Below are 16,589 nucleotides of genomic sequence, written 5' to 3'. Positions count from 1 at the left end.
ATGATTTGCAAATATTTTCTTCTACTCTAAAAGTTAAAAGTTTTATGACTTGTGCATTTTGTGTCATGTGTAGAAAACTCATCTCCTGGTCCAAGAGCTTACAGGTCTACCCCATCTTTGTTCCAGGATTCTACAGCTTTTGCTTTCCTTTCTGCACTTTGAACAACTTTGTCATCCATTTTTCTATACTACAGTACATAAGAGTCATTTTTGGAATAGCTAGGGTTGATTTATTTAACATTGAAAAATGAAAACAATTTGTGGGTCCTGTTAAGACATTTAAAATACAGACATATTAGGACAGGAATTATCTTAGTCCAATTCCTGAGGTGGGGTGAAGGAGCTGAGCCCAGCCTCCATCTGTAACAGGCTTCTCCTTCAAGCTGAGACAGTCTCAAGACAGGAAGACCTCAAAGCCACCTCTGTGAGCAGATGGCATTGAGTGACCAAAAAGAAAGAGCTGCATTGAGTGAGGATTGGTTCCTGAAGTGTCTCTGGGTCTTCTGCAGCTGGCTTCAATTCTGAAGAAGAAAATAATGTTCCTGGATGGGGGTCTAAAGACAACACTCAGTAGAGGCCCTCTTTCTTTGAGGAGCACTTGTCCCTTTTTCTCAATAGCAAGAAAACAAAAATCCAGGGAAGTCATTATAAACAACACTCTCCTTGAAAGTGTCTGCCAGGGCAGATGAAGAGAAGAGCTGACTACACTCTCAGTGGGCCTCTTCTTTGGTAGGAGAGCAGCCAGAGAAGAAGCTGCTATTGCTGGCCAGAGCTCGTTTCTTCTTCTTTCCTGTGGCCTTACTTTCTTGGGATTCTGTTGCTCTGTGTTTTATGCCTGGGAGGTCTAAGGAAACGGCAAGAGCAGTCTTCCTTAACAGAACCTGATCCATATCACTCATCTCTTTTAGGATCTTGGTATTGGGAGTGGCACAGACAGGGTTGAAGAAGCTCAGGCCTGAGGTCACCTCTGTAGGATCCTCCAGTTTGAAGGAGCTTTCAGAATCCTGGTTCCACTCAATAGTGTCCAAGCTATCTTGTTCTTGCCGGCGGTTCCGGCACTTCCTGGGGTCACAGCCACAGGCCACACTGCAGTCCAACCCTTGTTTCCTGCACCCACAGTGTTTGTTACTGCACCATCCCCTGCAGGAACACTCTTGGATGGTCTTCCTGGACACTTTAGCCAGTTTCCTTGGTTTCCACTCCTCATCATCAGCATCACCATCTTTAGATTCATTTGCAGAATGCTCTGAATGATACGTTAGATACTCAATGTCTATGCTCTGTTCCAGGAACTTGTCTCCAACACGGGATGGTTTGGGTGGAGGTGGGATGTAGTCAAAGGGAGAATCTGAAGATTGAAGGCCATCCTTGGGAAGATGGAATTTCTGGCCTTTAGCACCTTGAAGGAGAATCAGTTTCTGTCTGATGGCTTCATTCTCTTGGAGAAGCTGCTGGTTTTGTTCACACAGTTCTTGCATTTTCCTAAACTGTTCCTCCTGACTCTGCAGTGTGTTCAGCAGCTGCTGCTCTTTTCCACTGATCGACACCTCCAGCTGCTTCTCTGCTCTTTGGCTTTGCTGCAGCTGACTGAGAAGATAGAGCACCTTCTCTTGGTGCATTTGCTCTACCTTGAGCAACTCAGCTTTCCATTCTGTCTCTACCACAACAACATGACTCTGCTCCTCAACGAGCATCTTCTGCATTTTAGAATAGCCAGCCTGGCTCTGTTTCAGGTTGCTTTCAAGCTCACTGACCAGTAGTTTGGAGGAGACCAGCTCTCCAACCAAATATTTTAGGGCACATTTGGCTTCCAGAATAGTATTGATATTCTCCCAGTGTTGTTTTGACCTGTCTTCACTTTCTGCATCCAGGAGCTTTTGCTGTAGGTCAGCAATCTGAGCACTCCTGAGTTCCATTTCAGACTCTAGGCTTTTAATCTGCTTTGTAATAGAATCCTCTAGCTCTGAAACATGACCACATACTTCATCACTAGCGAATGTGCTCCTCTGGAGCTTAGGGGGTGGGTTCTCCCCAGGTTTCTTGTTTTCTTTAAGTTGACCCACTTCCAGGGCTAGGATCTTTCGCTCTTCAAGAAGGTCATTCAGATGGCGTTTGACTTCCTCAGTACTGATCATAACTTCAATTTCATTTCTAAGCCAGTTCTTCACTCGTGCTTCTGTGCCTTCTGTTCCATGGCTCTGAGTTTCTTTCCGTTTATCTGCGGCTTCCCGTTGCTTTTGGAGAGCATCCTTGAGGCGCTTGTTGGCAGCTGCTGCCTCTTCAGTTTTCCTCCTGAGCACATTGGACTGTTTCTGGAAGTCTCTTTCAAGTCTGAGCAGCTCGTATTGCCTTTTACGGTCTTGTTCTTTTAACTGGATTACTTCTTTGTCCTTTTGTTTCTTCCACTGTCTAGACTTCTCAGCATCTTCCTTCATCTGTCGCATTAACTGTACTCGCTGGGTTTTCATCATCTGTATCTCCAGAGTCAGTTTGGAGACCGTCTTCTCGGTGGACTCTTTCAGTTTCAGAAGCTTGGACTGTTCGTTTAGTTTCTTCTTCAAATCAGCTATTTGAGTCTCCAGCTCTTGTAGACATTTGCGACGGTGTTCACTCAACTTGGCCTGGTTGACATCCTTCTTGGCTGTCTGAAGTTCCAGAAGCAGTTGTTCCTTTTCTTTCTGCAGACTGCTGACTTCTAATTCTAGACTTTTGATGTTAGCCTCATACTGGCACTGAATGGGCTGTTGTTGGCCACCACTGAAAGTTATCTTTTTAGCTAGGGCCTCTTTCAGTGCAAGAGCTTTGTTCAACTCAGAGAGTTCCTTAGACATCTGAGCTTGATGTAGAGCATGCTGTGTGGTGAATGCATCAGAAGACCTACTAGTCTCTGGACTGATGACTACTTGACCATCTAGTTCCATTGCCGATTCTGTGGCTGCAGCTAGAAAAGCAATGGTTTCATCTGATAGACGAATAATAACTTGTTGCAGACTGCAAATTAGCTCTACATTTTCTATTAATTCCTGGTCTTCCAAAGTCTCTATTAGCTTTTGAAGATCCAGTTTACAGGCTGCATGATGCCTGAGCTCTTGTAGCTTGGTGTTAATTTTCTCATTTGCTTGTTCTGTAGCAATGATCCTTTCCAACATCTGGGCTGTCTGACCAGCTGCCTCACTCAGAGCATGACTTAATTTTTCATTCTCTTCTATCAGGGACTGGTTCTTTTCCATCAGAGATTGGAGAGTCTCTGATGGTTCTGCATTTATAGATCCAGGCAGGCTACCTCCACGTGCCTGTAGCAGCAAAACCTGTAGCTGTTGAACCTGATACTTCAGATGATTAAGTTCAGCCATCTGGGGATCAGTATTAATAACAGGTTTGTTCTTGATTTTTCTAGCTCTGTCAGCATAGCGTAGGGTATTTAACGTTTCCTCTAGACTGGAGTCAGCAGGACTCACACAAGCAATCATAAGAGTGTGGCTGTTGCCTCCCAGGGAATCTTGAAGCAGGCGAGTTAACCTGGAATCTCTGTAGGGCACAAAGCTACCCTTTTTGCCATCTCCAAGAGCACTGATTACATTTCCCAAGCATAGGAGTCCTCGGTTAATATGAATACCCTCTTTCAGGCGGTCCCCTTCGGCCTTGGTTTTCTTCTGTCTTTCTGATCCAGCAAGATCTACAAGACACAGCTTAGAGTGAAAGCTGCTATTCTTGTCAGTTTTCTTGCTTTGCCTTATGGAAATTGTGAAGATGGCATGAGATCGGGAAGACTGTGAATTCATAGCTGTGGCAGCCACGGTCCTAGAGTTGTTTCCTTGCTCCAAACAGGAAACCATGTCAGAGGCTGCTGAAACCGTCTTCTCGGTGAGTCCCACAATCTTTATTCCTGCCTTGGGATCCTCCCGGATATGTATTTGAGAAGCTTTCTCACAAGGTGAGCAAAGAAGATCCAAAATTTCTTCATTGTAAATCTCCAAGTAAGACACTCTCAGTGTAAACTCAGAGTCTTTCTCTTCATCCATTTCTTTAAAAAGAAGTTGTATTACCCTAGGAATGACCCCGATGGTTGGTTCGTTGTCTTGGTCTGCACTATATGCGCCTCCCATAGAGTAGGTTTTTCCAGAGCCAGTCTGTCCATAAGCCAGGACAGTGGCATTGTAGCCTTTAAATATGCCTTTAATGAGTGGTGCTACTGCTGTGTTGAAGACCTCCTCCTGTTCAGTGAAGGGGTCAAACACAAAATCATAGGTAAAGGATTTATCAGTACCAATCACCACCTGAGGCTTCCCAGGCACAAAGGATAAGCACATCTGACAGCCCTCGCCAATCTCTTTAGGGACCAGAGGGCGGCAACGCAAGGCTACTCTCACAGGAATTCCCTTCACCTCTTCCTTCATGATCCTAGTTGAGCATCTGCTCAAACTAATCGCCCTTCCCTTAGTCTTCTCTGTCTCCTGGGCCCCTCCCAACTGGAGTTTTAACCGCTGTTTCTGCCAGCCAATCAGAGAGCAGATACCTGTGGGCGTGGCCCGAGTGCTACAGTTATTGTTTTGCGTGCACTCCAGCACCTTACATTGAGGAGTGTTGTTTTTTCCTGATAGAATTATTTTAGCATCTCTGTCGAAAACTACACTACTGCTTTGATCTGTGATCCTAACCTTTATGTTAATGCCACACTGTCTTGATAGCACGGCATTGTGCTAAATTTGGAAGAAGCCTCAATTCACTTTTCTTCAATTGACTTTTTTTCTAGTCTGAGTCCCTTTGGTTTCCTTAGTTTTAGAATAACCGTACCAGTGACTACAAAATAACCTGCTGAGATTGTGTTCAATATGTAAATACGTTTGGCTAACATTGCCATTTTAATAATGTAGTTTCCAAATGGTAACCATGTGACATCTTTGCATTTATTTAGATCTTTGATTTCTGCCAACAATGTCATGTGGTCGTCAAGAGTATACCTTTTATATTTGTTCTTTTAAATCTACTCCCAACATTTCATTTTTTGTATAATTTTCTTTCATTGTATAATTTTACTAAACGTATTGTGAGTTCTAACATGTTTATTAGTCACCTAAATTTCAAAAGATAATTTTTCAAAATATACCATTCCTCGTTGGCTTAATTTTCTTCCAGAATTCGGAACATTCTAAAGTCACATAGCACTATTGTTTCTAGATAAGAAGTTAGCTTTAAATTGCAGTCATTCTCTCTGTATGAAATGTGTCATTCTTCTCTGCACATGTTTACAGTTTTCTCTTTGTACTTTCCTGACTGGGTATCTGAGCTGCGTATTTTGTGTCTGTCAAATTTTGAAAGCCTTCAGCAATTATTTCTGCATTGTTTTTTGCTCCTTTGTTTGTTTGTCTTCTTCTTACGACTCTTAATTATAAAAATCTCGGAAGGCAAGATATTGTCTCACAAGTTTCTAAAACTATTAAGTTTCTTTAGTCATTTTCATTTATTTCTAAATTTAATTGATACATAAAAATATAAAAATTGTATGTATTAGTGGCATATCAGATGGTATTTTAATATATGTACATATTGTATAACAGTTGCATTAGATTAAATTACTCTCAAATATGTATCATTTTTGTTCTTGTTTTTGTTTTGGGTTATTGTTTCTTTTATTTGTGATAGCATCTCATGGCTTATGGTAAACATATTAAAGTCCTATTTTTTAACTTTTTGAAATATATAGTATATATTATTACTATCTCCAGCCACGCTACTGCTTCCTTCTCCTTTATGATTGAGTCAATTGTATATCCCTGAATTCCCTTTTTCCTTGTCTATCTTATTCAGTCTTCTATTGAGGCTACTTAGTGTTTATTTTACTTCAGTTGTTCTACTTACAGCCTTATTTTTTGCATTTATTTTCTTTATGTATCTTTTCTATTCTGTTTGGAATTATCTATGCATTTACTCATGGGGACAGTTTCCTTCAGGCTATGCACAGATTTGTAAAAATAGTATTTAATCCATTGCCTGTTAGCCAAACTGAGTCAACTGACTGTCTGCATTTGCCCCCATAGTGTCAGTTACATTGGCCTATATATTTTCCTGTTCTCATTGTTTTGGTTGAAAACTGGACACTGAAGGTAAGACGTGGCAACTCTGGATTCTGGTTCATTCTTCTAAGAAATGCTATTTTTATTGTTAGTCTAAAAAGCAGATAATTTCCTTGGTGAAAAAGAAAAGAAAAACTGCAAACTATCTTACCTGTATTTCTTATGGTTAATGTCCTGCTAGTTTTTTTGGGCTTCCACTGCTTTTCTTTCTTTTTTTGTTTTGTTTTGTTTTGTTTTTTGTTTTTCTTGTTTTTCGAGACAGGGTTTCTCTGTGTAGCTTTGCACCTTTCCTGGAGCTCACTCTGTAGCCCAGGCTGGCCTCAAACTCACAGAGATCTGCCTAGCTCTACCTCCTAGAGTGCTGGGATTAAAGGCCTGTGCCAGCACCACCTGGCCCCAACTGCTTTTCTTTTTAAAGCTGTTCTGTGCATGTTCTATACACTGGTGTAGCAGGAGGATTAAGACATGTTCTTACTGCTCTCCTGTTCCTGGGATTTCCATCTTAAATTTCCAAATGTTCTGCCAGCCCCATGCCTTGACTCCAAATTATCTAGTCAGTAATGCTTCAGCTTTGTGTTTCCTGGGCTGTTCCAACATGCAGCCATAAAATTATATATATCTTACTAGCATTATCATCAATCTGCCATTACAAACAGTGATTCAAAATATCCTTGAATATATGTATGTGTGTATGTGTGATTTCACTCATATGTGAATGTAGCATGGAAAAAATCCCTAACAGTGAAATTTGCTATTGATAACTCTTTATCTATAGGTGTACATATGTATATATATTTGGATATTTTTTACTAATTTTATTTTTAAAGTGTTGGACATAGTATGCCAATGTCAGTGTTGTGTTATTACTAACATTGTAAAATAATGTATTCTAACTTCTTTCTTCAAGTTCAGCAATCGTGTTCTCTGGTTCATTGATATTCCTAGAGAAAGCATCACAATAAACATAGGTAAGTGCCCCTGGCCAGCAGGGCGTCAACAAGAACTCGACCACCCTAAGGACGGAATGATAGGGATAGGAGACACAAAGGAATACACCAAGACAAAATTCTGATCAAGGTGCAACTTTATTTTTCTCCAGGAGGGTTTATATAGTTCCTGCAGGGTGGGGGGAGCAGGAAGCTGTTATCTGCATAGGGTGGGGCAAGCTAACAGGATGCTTGTGTAGAATGTTTATGCAGGATGTTGACCGGGTGAAAAGGTCAAGGGCTCTGACTCAATGTCCTGTTGCTAGGCAACCTGACGTAAGATGTTCTAGTTCTCTGTCTTATTGGGGTCTGTATTTTTCCATTAACTAGAGATTCTGTCCTTGTCCCTGACAGGTAAGAGGGGATCTAAAGTAATTCTTGTACTCATGGGTCTGTATTGCCAAATTTAGCAAATAAAAGCATTGACTTTATGTAATAAATCACACCTTATCTCATGTGTTGTGTGACAGATGTTTCCTGAGGAGACACAACACACGTATCTACTCACCCCAGAAAGGGAGCCAGCAGCAGACCAAATTAACCATTGCAACAGTGTCCATTTTGGGGAACCACTGAATTTTTTCAGGGGCTTCCTAAGCATGTTGTGAGGGGTTCCTCATGAGGAACAGGGATAACTCAAGTGTGACTGCAGTGCCAGAAAGCTTAGCATAACTTGGGTTGTGACTCCCCAAACCTGTAACCCTGTAGCTTTCTACAAGCTTGCTGCAGCTTCTCAGTCAGGACACCTCTCTTTCCTGGGATGTCTAGTCAATCTCTACCCTCTGCAACTGTTTACTCCCCATTACATAGTTGGGTGGAGGAATGAAGAATCTTCCACAATTCTGTTCTGGATTTGTACCCTTTGGTTTACCTACTGAAACTGGTGAGCCAAGGCCTGCCCCCTTGAGGAAATGTTTTGATTTGGAGAGAACATTATAATTTGGAGGAATGTTCCATACAACATCATATAAATGCCCCCATATAGTTGTGTGGGACATACTAATAATTATTTGTGGTTTATCTGAAATTCAAATTTAACTGGGCATTTTGTCTTACAAGTTGACTGAGCTAACATGTATATATATATATATATATATATATATATATATATATATATATATATAAAACCATCCTTTATTTAAAACAAACTCATTGTTCTAGAAGTTGGAGATTGCAATATTGGGGAAATTGGGCCTTGATACATTTTACTAAAATGGAATTAACCTGAAAATGTTACAGGATGTAATATGTAATATATTATTTTGTTATGGAATCTACTCATAAGTGGCATTTGGAAGTATAACATCATATACTGCTGTAGATACCCAGGGGGAGAAGAGGAGGAATATCTGTTGTAGAATATTACTTTAAGTCGGGCAGTGGTGGTGCATGCCTTTAATCCCAGCACTTGGAAGACAGAGCCAGGTGGATCTCTGTGAGTTTGAGGCGAGCCTGGGCTACAGAGTGAGTTCCAGAAAAGGCACAAAGCTACACAGAGAAACCCTGTCTCAAAAAAAAAAAAAAAAAGAAAGAAAGAAAGAAAGAAAGAAAGAAAGAAAAAGAAAAAGAAAAGAATAAGGAAAAAGAAAAAAAAGAATATTAGTTTAAGATGTGTTACATTTGTTTATGCTATAGAATATTTGTTTAATGATGCAAAGATGTGTTGCATTCTTTTATATTGAATTTGCTTAACTCTGTAAAGCTGTGTTACTTTGCCTGTCTAAAACATCTGATTGATCTAATAAAGAGCTGAATGGTCAATAGCTAGGTAGGAGAGGGATAGGAAGAATGCAAATTAATATTAACAGGTTGATTTAAGTTTTAAGAGCTAGTTGGGAACAGACCTAAGGTAAAGCCAAGCTCCTACAATTAATAAGAAGTCTCTGTTTCATTATTTGGAAGCTGGTAATCCAAACAGATTCCGACTATAGGTAACACTGGCTTGCAGAATGTGTTTAGAAGTAATCCTTCTGCTTCATTTATGGGGACTAGTTTGATAAGAAATGCTATTAATTCTTCCTTACATGTTTAGTTAAATTTAGCGTTGCCACCCTCAGGTCCTGTACTTTTCTTTGGCAAGTACTTTAAAATAATATTATACTGTTTCACAAAAAGGTTATAGTTTTCTTTTTCCTCACCATAGCTGTAGGAGAAAAATCATGATCTAAATTTATTAGCCTCAAGATACATTGCTATGGTAGTAAAATAATTTCATAATTATTTTCCATTATTTTATCAGAAAGAAGTTTGCAGATAAATATATGAAATTTGACACATAGATGTAGTCAAAATTAAAGGAAAAGGAAAAGGCATTGTTTTGGGTAATGTTCACATAGCTTCCAATTTCACAACACAACATATAAAAAGTTGTTTATCTTTTATCTTTAGACATTGCCGTTGTAGAAGAAGGGATAATAAAGGTCACAATGTATCAAGGATTAAACATTTATGAGCCGGGCGGTGGTGGCGCACGCCTTTAATCCCAGCACTCGGGAGGCAGAGCCAGGCGGATCTCTGTGAGTTCGAGGCCAGCCTGGACTACCAAGTGAGTTCCAGGAAAGGGGCAAGGCTACACAGAGAAACCCTGTCTCGAAAAACCAAAAAAAAAAAAAAAAAAAAAAAATTTATGATACTGAAGGGACCCTATTCAGTATGATATTCCATGATAAATATCAGCATATAAAGTAAAATGGAATTCACATACTCTTTGAACAAACTTTTTTTTTTTTTTTTTTTTTTTGGTTTTTCGAGACAGGGTTTCTCTGTGTAGCTTTGCGCCTTTCCTGGAACTCACTTGGTAGCCCAGGCTGGCCTCGAACTCACAGAGATCCGCCTGGCTCTGCCTCCCGAGTGCTGGGATTAAAGGCGTGCGCCACCACCGCCCGGCTCTTTGAACAAACTTTGATGACTACCACACAGTGCCAAATCTCAGATGGCCAAGACCACAGCCTGATGGAGCTAATATGAATATATATATATATATATATATATATATATATAATTTTTTGTTGTTGTTTTTCAAGACAGGGTTTCTCTATGTAACAGCTCTGGCTGTCCTGGAGCTCTCTTTGTAAAGCAGGCTGGCCTTGAACTCACAGAGATTTTTCTGACTTTGCTTCCCAAGTGCTGGGATTAAAGGCATGTGCCACCATGCCCAGCTTTATATATGAATAATTTTTAATAGAAGTCTTCACAGAGGATTAAAAATATAAAAATTATATTTACCTATGCCATCTATGGGGTCTTCTAAGCAGTATTGTTACTTTTTACATCTGTATTAAGCTACTTTTTACATCTTTGATCTGAATCTTAGTTAAATACTGTTCATTACATCACAGTCCTTTTTAAAAATATGTGTGCATTCTCAAGCACAATTCTGGAAGGTGGTTTGTTTGGTTGGTTTGATATTTTTTCATATGAAGGTTGAACCTAAGCCTGGAAGACCTAAGCATTGCCAACAAGAACTTTACCACTGATCTGCATCACCAGCACATTGGCAGTATTTTTCTATGAGAATCAACAATAAAGCATCTTGTTCAGTTTAGTCAGAACAGTTTAAGCCTTCCCTGCTTTTGTTTCTCAAGACAAGATCTTACAGTCTGGCATGAAGTTACCACCTTCTTGCCTCAGCCACTCAAGAGTCAGGTGCCATCGGGACCAGCAGAATAACTGATTTCTAGAAATAAAAATTAGCTGTTTTAGGGGCTGGAGAGATGACTCAGTAGTTAAGAGCACTGCTGCTCTTTCAGAAGACCTGGGTTCATTTCCCATCACCTACATGGCAGCTCACAGCTGTCTGTAACTCCAGTTCCAGGCAATCTGGCATCCTCGTATAGACATACATGTGGGCAAAACACCAATGAACACAAAAATAAATAAATCTTTTTTTTTTAAGTTAGCTGTTTTAAGCTCATGTACACTGAGTTTTATAAATTCCTAGGCTTCTCTTTTTCAGTCAACTGACATGAAATTAATAGCTTGATATTTTTCTGAGACATGATCTCATTATATAGCTCTGGCTGGCCTGGAACTTGCCCTGTAAACCCATCTGACCTCAAACTCACAGAAATCCACCTGCCTCTGCCGTAAAGCACTGGGATTAAAGGTGTGTGCTACCATACCCAGCCCTAATTTTGTTGATCACCTGTAGCAAGTACTGTAGTTAGTGTTAAGTTTTAAAAAAAAAAAATCTTCAAGTTCTATTTCCAGTATTTTCTTACCTTCTCCTATTGCTTTTATTATTACCAGTCTGATATAATGCTATGTAGACTGTAGAATAAAAATAAATAAAAATTACATTTTATGGAAAAATACATGGGTAGCCTTAAAAAAAGCAATGAATTACCATCAGCCTCCATTATACATACACAAATTAAAATCTGTCTCTATAGATAGCACCAGACAACTGTAGTTTTAGCAAGTCTTCCTCCATAATTACAAAATGCAATTAAAATTGAGAGAGATTCTAGAGGAATGTGAATTACAAGCATGCCTAAGAGACCTGTGTGATGGTTTGAATGAAAATGGCCCCCATAGGCCTACAGGAAGTGGCATTATTAGGAGGTGTGGCCATGGCTAGCAGCTGTTGTATCACCACACCCAAGAGCTGCCTGTAAACCTCAGGCTGTGGTGCATGCAGTGCAGAAGGTGAGCAGTAGCAGCCCAAAGAATACACTTTGTAAGTAGAGCAGATGGGATTCCTGATAGCCAGGGGTGAGGGAAGTGGGGCATCAAGGATGAACCCTCTGCTTCTTCTGGAGCAATCAAGTAGAGCAGTATCAGTTCCTGGAAGTTATAGATAGGAGGAGCAACACAAGGAAGTGGGAGTCAAGGAGAAAGGTGAGGGTGTGGTTCTAAGTCTTTATTCACTACTAACCTCACAAGAGATGCTTAAAAATCCTGTCTGTGCTGCTTCATATCTAATACAGACTGCAATAGACCCAAGCTGTGCAATGCTTTTGCATTACCATATCCAGAAAGCTCAACCACTTTGCTTTTGCTTCTCAGATTTATGTTGATGAAGTACCATTACCTCATATACTAATTGATGTTGCAACATCCACAGTGCTGGGGGATTAATTTTTATAGCATTTGTATTCCAACTATGTAACATCCACCAACTGAGAGCATTCCAGAGATATATTAGAGGAAATACTGCAAACACATCAACTATAAGTATCAGCTCATAAATGAAAATCTGGATAGTGAACAAATGAGAATATCTCTATTTCCTAGTTCTATTAAACATGTTCATACAACATATTTACATTTTAAGAATGCACTTTAGGTACAATGCTATAAAATTAGTATACTGTTATAGTTCAAGTTGTTGGTCAGTAGCTCCACATTCCGTTTTCTTATTTTTAATATATAGAAAATTTTAATATATAGAAATCTGGAATAAGCCCAAGGGTCTCAATTTGTAAAACAACTCTTTCTGCATATTGAGAATCAGTAACTATATTAAGAGATTCAGGAAAATCTAGTAATACCTTAAGAATGGTGTATAGTTCTGATTTTTGAACTGAATCACAAGGGCTTTGAGCCACTTTACTTATTTTTTCCTGACTATAACCTGCCATTCTTGATTTATTTTCATCAGTATAGAATGTAGGGGCTCCAGAAATTGGTGTCCCTTTTACTATATGAGGGGAATACAATTAGTTCTTTTTATAAACCAAAGTCTCTTGCTTTGGGGATATTTGTTGTTACTCTCACCAAAAAAAATTACTTTAAGCTCTTTGCCAATGTTAATGTTCTGCCTATAATGAGGCAATTTCAGCATTAGGAAAAGGTACCACAATTTCTGCTGGGTCTAGTCCTACTGATTGACAAAGTTTCATTTTTCCTTTCAGAATCAATTCAGAAACCTTTTCTACATAGGTCTTTAATTTTTACTCTGTGTGGTAAAAATATCCATTCTAAGATATTATCTTCTCCTGTGGGAATTCATGTGGGAGAAATAGAAGGCAAAATAACTAAAATATAATCAATCTTTGGATCCAAGCAATCCACGTGTGTACCCTGTAATTTCTTTTCTATCAGAGCCAATTCTCTCTCAGCCTCAGCTGATAATTTTCTTGGACTATTTAAGTCTTTGACTTTGTAAGGTTTGAAATAAATTACATAGCCAATTAATATCTCTCAGCAATTTTTGAAAATCATTAAGAGGTTTTGTTTTTTTGTTTTGTTTTGGTTTGGTTTGGTTTGGTTTGTTTTTTTGAGACAGCCTCAAACTTTTTGGGTTGAATTTTATATAAACCTATCTTATATCCTAGATAATTGATAAAATCTTCTCTTTGCATTTTTTCAGGAGCATTTTGTAATTCCCAGCAAAGCAATACTTTCTTTACTTCATCAAACATTATTTTTTAGGTATCTGCATATGAATCAACCAGTAAGATATCATCCATATGATGATAGATTTTAGATTGAGGAAACTGTTTATGAATTATTTCTACTGGCTGCTGTACAAGACATTGACACAAGGTGGGGCTGTTTAACATTCCTTGTGGAAGAATTTTCCATTGATACTTTGTAAGAGGTTGAGCATTATTATAAGAAGGCACTGTGAAGGCAAATTTTTCTCTATCCTGTTCTTGTAAAGGTATAGTTAAAAGGCAGTCTTTTAAATTAACCACTATAATAGACCATCTCTTAGGTAATAAAGAAGGCAAGGGAATTCCAGGCTATAAAGAGCCCATTGGCTGAATCACTTTATTTATGACTCTTTAATCAGTTAACATTCTCCATTTTCCAAAATTTTTTTAATGACAAATACAGTAGAATTCTAAGGACTGGTCGAATTTTCACTATGTTGAGCATTTAGTTGCTCCTGTACCAGCTGTTCTAGTGCTTGAAATTTTTATGATGTCAAAGGCCATTGTTCCATCCACAGAAGTTTGTCAGTTAACCATTTTTTTAAGACTGATTTATGTACTATGTATACAGTGTTTGCCTGCAGGCCAGAAGAGGGCACCAGATCTCATGATAGATGGTTGTGAGCCACCATGTGGTTGCTGGGAATTGAACTCAGGACCTTTGGAAGAGCAGCCACTGCTCTTAACCGCTGAGCCATCTCTCCAGCCCATCAGTTAACCATTTTAAAGGTAGGGCTGCTGGTACCTTTGAAAAACCAACAGCTGTTGTACCTTGCCTATGTACAGCCTGAATAGTCTGTGACTGTTCTTGATAATACCTTTTAATATTTTTATCTGAAGTACTCTTTTTTTAATGATTTATAAATCTTTATTGACAAATTATTCACATAAGTATACAATTTGCCTGTTTGCACAATTTGATAGACTTTAGTCTAGCATCCTCATAGGCCCATGATACCATCACCACTTTCTATTTTAGAACATCGCTGTCTTCAATTTCATACACACATATAATGTATGGTGATTACATTCCACCTTATTTTTTTAATGAACGTAATATTTGCAATTGTAACCATTTTTAAGTTCACAATTCAGTGGTATGAATTACATTCAAGATATTAATTACACTCATGGTATTCATTAATTATACTCATGATATTAATTACATTTGTGGTACTCATTGATTACATTTACAGTATTCATTCAATAACTATATTTATGATATTCATTAATTACATTAATAGTATTGATTTATTACATTCATGATATTATGTCCTGTGGGGCTCTACTCCACCAGAAATTTAGATCACCTCTGAGGAGGTGGTCTGGAACTGAGGAAAGGTAAGTGTTCTGATCGCCGTTTCCCACCTTTCCACTTACCCAGAGACAATCAGACACAGTGGGGAGTCATGTCAAGCAGGAACTCATTTATTACTATGCAGTAAGCATCTTTTATAGCAGAAAACCTCAGAACCCTAGGAGGGGGTGGAAGGAACCAACCAATCATTTTAAAGTTCACCCTATATTCATTCCTTTGTCTACGAGCTGTTTATGTACTGACATCATCCTGCCTGATTTTTGTGTCTAATCTCAGTGTAAACAACTTGGGCTCCATCTGTCCAACTTCCTCTCAGCACCATCTTTGCAGCCCATCTATGCCCCACAATGTCCTGATACTACTGTCCATTTGTGGGGCTTTTCCATCATACAAAACAGAAACTCTGTACTTAGGAAATCATTGCTCTATATTCCTTTCTTCTCAGTCTTGAGATGTCTAATCTTTCTGTCTCTATGAATTTGTATATTCTATATATTTCATGTAATACAATTCTGTAAGTACTCTTTATTTTAAGGTTGTTTCTGAAATTCGAGGAATGTATTTGAAAGTTTTCTCTGGTCCCAAATTCCTCTGGTCCCTCCCGGCCCCATTGTTCCTTAGCCACTTATGAAATAATCATTCAGAGGCTTAATATTATTTATAAACTGTATAGCCTATGGCAGGCTCTTGCTAGCTAGCTCTTTCATCTTAAATTAACCCATTTCCATTAATCTATGTTTTGCCATGTGCTGTGGTGTTACCAGTCTCCTGGCATCTTGTTGTTTCTTTGATGGAGGCTGGCATCTCTCCCCACTCCTCTCCGTGTATCAGCTTGGATTTTCCTGCCTGCCTTTAAATTACCTTGCCATAGGCCAATGAAGCTTTATTTATCAACCAATCAGAGCAATACATATTGACAGCATACAGAAAGACATCCCAAACAGAGGATTGTTAATCTATCTGTCTTTCCATTGCTACAACAAATCAAGTCCCCATAAATTCATGGCTATATTAGCCTCATATGGTTTTAATTTTCCTATTTGTCCTCTGGCCCTACACACTCAACCCATCTTGCACTTTGTTTTTAACCTAAAATAAAATTCCAAATCTCAAAACTGATTGTTTAGCTCCTGAAGAGGCCAATCTGAATGCCAAGATTTGGGTGAAATTATTGTTATATCTGCCCCTCTGTCTACTAAAACTACAATTTCAATGCCATTTATTTGTATCTTTAGCTTTCGTCTCTAATCATTTATAGTAGTTTGTTGAAATACTTGTTTTCTGGTGGTTCTTGAAATTTTGTTTTATCTACTGAAGTTGTTCTGTCCTTGATTACAACCAGAGTATTGCTGTTTTTAACAATAGGCATTAAATCTTTTAATTACTCTGTAGATGGGTTTCTCTGATGCTGACAGAGAATGATTGAACCAAATTTGATCTTGGGGCCTGCAGGAGGCCCCCTAGGGCATTCCCTATGGCAAAGGGTTACCTTGCCTGTCCCTTGTTGATCTGTGTTCATTGTCCAATACCAGCCTTTGACACAACTTTTGAATACTCCAGAAGGCTGTGGCCTTCTGTTTGCATTATCTCTAGGAAAAAACATGGTTTCTAAGAACACCTTGCCTACCAGCCCTTTGCAAATGACCTCGCTTACCACAATTAAAACATCCAACATTTTTATTTTTTTTAAACTTTTAGAAATTGCTTCTCTTATCAGAGTAGCATCATAAATGTGAGATTCAATATCAGCCTTATTTCTAATCCATTTATCTATTGGTGCTGATCTTGCCTTTAAAGGCACAATCACCCTTTTGCATTCTGAATTAGCTTT

The 16,589-nt window shown here is 38.7% G+C and overlaps 1 protein-coding gene across 1 annotated transcript; it reads right to left on the bottom strand.

Moving 5' to 3' along the window:
• Positions 1-207: 207 nt before the first annotated feature.
• Positions 208-4,469, bottom strand: LOC131923815 (chromosome-associated kinesin KIF4A-like). Its single transcript, XM_059278995.1, has one exon. The coding sequence runs from the start codon at positions 4,395-4,397 to the stop codon at positions 711-713; it is 3,687 nt and encodes a 1,228-aa protein (XP_059134978.1). The 5' UTR covers positions 4,398-4,469; the 3' UTR covers positions 208-710.
• Positions 4,470-16,589: the final 12,120 nt, after the last annotated feature.

Source organism: Peromyscus eremicus, chromosome 14 (genome assembly GCF_949786415.1).
Source record: "Peromyscus eremicus chromosome 14, PerEre_H2_v1, whole genome shotgun sequence".
Lineage (NCBI taxonomy): Eukaryota > Metazoa > Chordata > Mammalia > Rodentia > Cricetidae > Peromyscus > Peromyscus eremicus.
Note: the sequence above shows the minus strand (reverse complement) of the source record. Positions and strands in the feature narration are given on the sequence as shown.